Source organism: Pelophylax lessonae, assembly GCF_965119305.1.
Source record: "Pelophylax lessonae genome assembly, chromosome: 12".
Classification (NCBI taxonomy): Eukaryota; Metazoa; Chordata; class Amphibia; order Anura; family Ranidae; genus Pelophylax; species Pelophylax lessonae.
The window spans coordinates 191,149,170-191,156,139 of NC_138779.1; the positions used below are offsets into that span (position 1 = coordinate 191,149,170).

The 6,970-nt window shown below is 40.0% G+C and overlaps 1 protein-coding gene across 1 annotated transcript; it reads right to left on the reverse strand.

Moving 5' to 3' along the window:
• Positions 1 to 4,367: 4,367 nt before the first annotated feature.
• Positions 4,368 to 6,631, reverse strand: LOC309568321 (uncharacterized protein). Its single transcript, XM_082273984.1, has one exon. It carries the CDS (start codon positions 6,352 to 6,354, stop codon positions 4,792 to 4,794), a length of 1,563 nt encoding a protein of 520 aa, XP_082130110.1. The 5' UTR covers positions 6,355 to 6,631; the 3' UTR covers positions 4,368 to 4,791.
• Between the last annotated feature and the right edge of the window lie 339 nt (positions 6,632 to 6,970).

The window sequence follows — 6,970 nt, forward strand, 5'->3', positions numbered from 1 at the left end:
ACTGAGTACTACTGAGTACTGTGAGTACCTGAGCATTGTTGAGTAACTGTGTATTGTTGAGTACATGTGTATTGTTGAGCTACTGATTATTGTTGAGTACCTGAGTACTGTTGAGTCCCTTAGTACTGTTGAGCCCCTGAGTACAGTTGAGTAGTGATGGACGAACATCGGCCGGGGAGGTTCGCGAACGCCAGCCGCAAATTTTCTCAGAAGTCCGCGAACCGCGAGTTCACGGCGGGCCCCATTGACTTTAATGGAAGGCGAACTTTAAAAACCTTTAGGTCATATTTGCAGCCACAAAAGACGTATTAGCTGTGCACAAATAGTCCTACCACATGGACAATGTCATAACAGAAGTATTGCAATTGAAAAAGTTGCCCTGAATTTTTTTTTTTTTTTTTTTTACAGCAGCCAGAACTGACAGCAGCCGGTAAATACATTGTCTAATACATATAGGGTCCATTCACACATCTGTAAAATGGGTCCGCATCCATTCCACAATTTGGCGGAACCTTTACAGACCCGTTGTTTTTCATTTCCAGTCTGAAAAATTAGGCATTCACAGGATAAAGAAGTAAGTGTTGGCCATTCCAGGCCCCAAAAATTAGCCCACATGCATTTACCTGACAGCTAAGAACGTTGTATTCTGTGGCTGAAGGTACATTAGGCATTCACAGGATACAGAAGTAAGTGTCGGCCAGTATTGGCCCCAAAAATTAGCCCACATGGGTTTACCTGATAGCTAAAAATTTAGTATTCTGTGGCTGAAGGTACATTAGGCATTCACACAGTATACAGAAGTAAGTGTCGGCCTGTATAGGCTACAATAATTAGCTCACATGGTTTGAACTGACAGCAAAAAAATTAGTTGTCTGTGTTGAATGCACTTCCGGTGTTTGAAGTGCATGGCATTCCAGAAGCCCCGCTGTACACCTAGAGAAGCTGCGGTCCTATGTTTTATGCTCGTTTATCATTAGGAATTTGTGAGTACCTTTCCATTTACTTAATAAAGCGTATATCCAGCAATACTTCCCTATGTGAGGCTCTTTTTCCACATATGTTCCGGACCCCCCCTCTTTTCTCTTTGATTCAACACTGATGTCCCTCTGAGTCACACTGATTGTGTCCTTTCTGGAAAGTGTCCCTGGCTTGGATACCCCAAACAGATGGTCTAACGCAGTGTTTCTCAACTTTTTTTCAGTCGAGGCACACCCCCAAATTATGGACAGTCTTGAGGCACCCTTTAAAATTATGGACAGTCTTGAGGCATCCCATCCTAAAATGTAAAAACTATTCTAATCCTTTTACATAATGCAGCAACATACACACATGTATGACGCCCAATGTTAGGAGGTACAAGTTGGTACTGACTAGTATTCCAATGCTTCTTTTTCCTAAGTTTTTCTCCATCGCTCAGCTAATGTGACCCCAAAACCTGTGGAGAGAAGCAGGGGAGGGTCAAACAAGGATGCTACGTAGGCAACTGACATCCTACTTATCAACTGATGTCATTCGTCGTTAGCAGATCGGCAGATAGAGGGTTGTAATGGTGTACAATGAAAACCTGTGACTGTAACTAAAAGGCAGCCTTCATCCACCGCTGACTTGTATACAATTTTTGGGAAATGTTTGGGTTATTTTGCTGAGACACCCCTGAGGAAACCTTAAGGCACACCAGGGTGCCTGGGCACCCTGGTTGAAAAGGCTGGTCTAACGCACTGAGAGGAGCCCCCCTTTTCCCATAAGGGCATACACCCCAGGAGGGTACAACGCCTTACACCCCTGTAGGGGTACGGAGTTCTGGTGAGTACGGGCTATACCGTGAGGGGAGCACTTTGTATTCCTCCCCTGCACCCCTGAAAACGGACCCCCCAAGACCGATCCAGTGTTTGGGAGACAGCACTAATAGCACCGAATGGACTTTACCCATTATTTTGTTACATCACTCCAGTCATCACTGATTATATGATCTTGCACTTGGTCTATCTAGCACCAGTCACTTTATGTATTATCATCTATTTAAAATTGTCTATATTGAAGACCACCTGGCCCATTATCTATTCAATTTTTACTATATTTATAATAATTTTTTAGTCACTATATTCAGCCTTTGCTTGCCAATATATCATTTTGGTGTTCCCTTTGCACCATATGCTCATTCTCTTGCACCTCGCACTTTGATTGTGGACATATTTATTCATTTATCATTGTATACATTGAATTGCACAACAACCACTTTTTTACATAGTTACATAGTTAGTGAGGTTGAAAAAAGACATCAGTCCATCCAATTCAACCTATGATGTGTGTGTGTGTGTGTGTGTTTGCTGTTAACTGTACATTGTATACCCCTTTATGTTGTGGTCTTTAAGGTGCCCATCTAATAGTTTTTTTGAAACTATCAATGCTCCCTGCCGATATGACTGTTTGCGGAAGAGAATTCCACATCCTTTTGAGGACCCCTATCTGTTTCAGTCACTTTGCTTATTGGCATCTGTTTGCCAACACACTTTTTTGGTGTTCACCTTGCACCTTATATTTATTTCTTTGCACTTTGCACTTTTTTGTGATATATTTACTCATGTATAATTATTATTATAATTTCAAAATATTTGTTCTGGTACTATTTAAGATTGCAATACATTCCCATAGATTTATTCCAACACATTTATCTTAAACATCATCCGTTATAGGCAGCGCCATCTACCTCACCCTTCCCCCACACATTTTAGTATATCTCCCTGAGCTATACCTTTGAGGTGGGCAGCAGCCAGTTTCTTTTTGTCTTATCCTGAGGGCGGATTTATCTTCTTTTTATTTGGTGTCTTTTCAAGCTCACTAACTTTGTAAAAAAATCACTTTGAAAAACTCTACCCAGCATTTCTGGTGGTGGCCATCTTGAGTAAGGGCAGATTATTCATGTAGCATTTACCTCCTTGAAACCATCTGCCCTTAGCTGAGGCATGCAAGCAGGAGAGTGTGCTTAGCTGAGAAAGCCCCTCCCCCCAGTTTAAAAAAAACGCAGATGAAGACTCCTGGGATGTATGACATAATTTTGGCTTAGGCCAGAAACCAGGAAGCAACTAAATAAATGTAAAGAAAAAACCTTCCTATCTATTTTTTTAATGCTAGCAGCATAACGACTAAAATTAATTAATGTTGATTGAGAGAGTTGTTGGCAATAATTCAGGCTCGCATGGCCCTAGGCATCAAAGTTCCTTCATATATCTGGGAGCTCTCAATGAGACACAGAGATGGCAGGTACGATGTCACAGAATGCTCGGCTTTATTCAGACAGTAAATAACATTTTCTAGAGAAAGTAAAAGGGGAAGTCCCTTTCCAGGAGATTATACATAGAATTGATACAATAATAGCAGTTTACATAGTTATAATTGGCATTACATCAGACTTGTTCTAAGGGTTAAGATAAAGTATAATTAGTTGCTTCAAACAGACTTGCTTTAAGGGTCAGTTTGACCACAAAGCGTAATGTCCTGGAAACTTTCAAGGACATTTACTTAGATAGGCTTTTTAATTAGGCAGAGTCTAGGGTTTTAGTAATAAAATGTAGTTGAAACAACAAAATGGAGAATAGAGATTCTTTCAAGAGTGAAGTTACTTTAAGCTTTAAAACTGAAATATATTTCTAGATTTTCTTTCGTTTTGGATAGAGTTGAGAAGGGTTATAATCTATGTTGACTGTTAGATGGATTTTCTTTTTCTTCCTGCCCTGGTAACAACAGTTTACCAGACAGGAAGCCAGTTAAAATCTGCAAAAGGGACCGAGACAACAATACAAATTTGGCAGGGGTTCTAGCCTCCCCTTACTAGAAAAAAATATTTCTCTCGATCTTGCTGCTGGATATGTACAGTTACATCCGGTTTAGTAAAACTTTGGCAGGCTATAGATGAATCATTTTCTTTCGTTCAACCAGTGGGTTGAATGAAAAAATAATAACCCAATTCGCCCATCAACACACTCAATGTGGATAGAGGAATCCTCCCCACTGAGCCTTTGTATACTAACAAAGGCTTCCATGCCAACCAAATTCTGTACAACCCCTTTGCCCATACATGGATCAAAATTTAGCCAGTCCCTGCTAAACTGGCTGAATTTTGATCCATGTATGGCCAGTTTTTGTCAGCAGGCCAGGAACGAAGGGGAAATCTCTCAAAAACAAGGCAAACAGATTGCTGGAAAACCCCAAGAATGTTTCTAATCTTTCTCCACCCTATCCAAAACTAAAAAGAAAAGTTTTGAATGGACAGACATTCAGGCAGATGTAAGAAGACACCAGTTTCATGTGTTCATCGAAAAATCAGCATATGGAACGTTTAAGGGAACTGATACAAGTACCTAAATTTGCCTTGAAATTATCGTCCTGTGATCTCATGGACAGAATGGGGGCGATTTACTAAATTGGGTGCACACAGAATCTGTTGCAGCTGTGCATGGTAACCAATCAGCTGCTAACTTCAGTTTGTTTAAATTAATCTTTGACAATAAAACCTGGTTGTGATGTAAGCACCTGTTATCCCAGCTCCACCCACTCTCCTCAGCCATTATTAATGGGAGTTACTGATAAGTATCAGCCCCCCAGAATCCACCCATTACTGTCATGTCATTTTTTGGACAGATCCTTCATGTAAAGAATTAAAGAGAAACCATCAAAAATGTTATGAAGCAAAAGCATGACGATAATATAATGCCATAGTTCTGTATTAAATTAAATATTAAGTAGCTTGGGTATTCTTTGGATAGCTTCATGGTCACTCCTGAATGTAAGCCTTCATCTCTTTTGGCTCTGCATAGCGGTGTTATGCAATGATGAAACAGTAGAATCTGAGTTTTCATGATCATTCAGTAGATTTGCACTCTCTATGTCTATTTCTTCTTTGTTTTCATGACTCCCAGAGCATGAGCATTTATAGCTATGAGTTAGATTCCTCCATCTTATTGGTTGATCATCCTTTGGTATGGAATCTTTCAGCAGAACTTCTCGAATAGGCTTATCTTCTTTTTTCCACAATGGTGCTGCTTTCAGGCCACTATCTCTGCGATAGCTGTCCACTAGTTTCGCAATACCCTCTATAGTTTTCTCTTTGGAGGCTTCCATCAGTGTCGGTCTGTCCAAATAGGTAAATCTATTTACTAAAGCCCTTAACAATGTAGGAGATGGCTTTGGATCCTGATCATCCATCACCAACCTGTAGGCTTGTGCAAATTTCCTTGCAAATTCCCATGGGTCATCCTGCGGTGTTACCTTGAGTTCTTCTAATATGTCAGGTCCCAAATTATCCTCTCCAGTGACGAGTTGCGTTAGGGCTTTTACACGATCCAAAGAATCTCCCCAATAGTTGTCATTTGGCCAAAAAGATGGACCTCCGGCAGGATTAGCGACAGGAGCTGATAAACGTGCAGACATATGAGATGGCAACCACAACTTCATCATCAAACAAGACTCCCGTGGACCCAGGTTATGTTGGGAGCACTCATTCTCAAAAATAGACATGTTTGTAAAGGAGTCTTTACCAGGATCATATTTTGTGAAATTTGCTAATAAACTTACAAGGGTTTTGGTAGTATTCGCTTTGCTTTCAGTCTCTCTTCCCAAACTGTACCCACTGAAATGGCTAGTGTTTTCCAGATTGGGTATAAAGTTGTTATGCATGTTTGTACCACTATGTTTTTTTTCTTCTCTATCTTCCATTAAAGTGAAAGAGTGAAAAGCCAGTTTGTTCGGACCTTTGGTTGCTAAAGAAGCTGGTTGTATTAAAGAAATTGCAGCCATTTCAGGTCTTTGTGTAGCAGCAATGGCTGGAGTTCCTCTATTAGTAGTATATTCAAAAATGTCTTTGTGTCTTTGTGTAGCAGCAATGGCTGGAGTTCCTCTATTAGTAGTATATTCAAAAATGTCATTTGGCTTTTCAACACCTACATTTTCCATGTAGAGGTGGTTTTTAAAACCTTCATTTGTTCCTAAAGTTGCTGTTGACGACAGAAGATATTCAATGATTTCACCTCTTCTCTTATAGTTCTCCTCTAGGAGCTTTTGCTTGGACTTACTAGACCCACAATTCTTACAGAGATCTTTGTCGGACGTTTTGATTTCTGAATCTGGGTTTGAGCTTCTTTCTTTAACTTCTGATTGAAACACTGCCAACATTTTCATAATGTTCGCTAACGATACGTTTTTATTAGCTTTAGGAAGACAAGCTTTCTGACTGCTTGATCTTTCATTGGCTTCTTCACATTGTTCCCACAAAGAATTCCAAACTTGATTCAAAGGTTGCTCTTTTGTTACCTTATAGTTTATTCTGCTCTCATTGGCATGTTGGAAAACAGCCTCCATCCTCACGGTATTGGAAAGAAGAAGTGATGCAAGCTAGAGTTTGTGCAATCCACGAGTCTAGGAGCTTCTTGCTTTCAGTCCAAAGTCTACAGAAGTTGTAGTTCTGGTGGTTTTTTTTATTTAGATCTCTTCCACACCCACAGTTGGAATGTTTTTGGATTAACCTGTATAATCCCTTGCACGAAACATAGGCTGATACACTCCACTTGCATCAAAAAGGTATCCCAATTGTTAAATCCTGCTTGTGTTGCACCGGGAGCTTTTGAGAGAGCTTTGTGTTTCCAGTCTCTAACTGAAGATCGAATTATACTGATCAACTTGGAAATAAATGTAGTATTAAAAGCAGCTTGAAAGCATGTGAGTCATTGTTGGTATAATTAAGTTGGGCATTATTAAAATTCCATAATAATTGGTAACTGTTTTTCAGGATTGAAATATGGCAGATGAGAGATGTGAATGTTTGTGACTTTCGTCTTGAGATCCAGAGGCACATGTTGAAATGGACTGAATTAAAGGGGAACTGCAATCTTTATCATGGTTTCCAGTTGTACATATGTGTAGCACCCTCCTAGGTAGGTGCTAGTGAGAGAGTATAGTTTTTGGCCCTGTGTGCCTA

Excerpts from the sequence above, each read along its gene's own strand:
- LOC309568321 (XM_082273984.1), bottom strand. The coding sequence starts at position 6,354 with ATGGAGGCTGTTTTCCAACATGCCAATGAGAGCAGAATAAACTATAAG.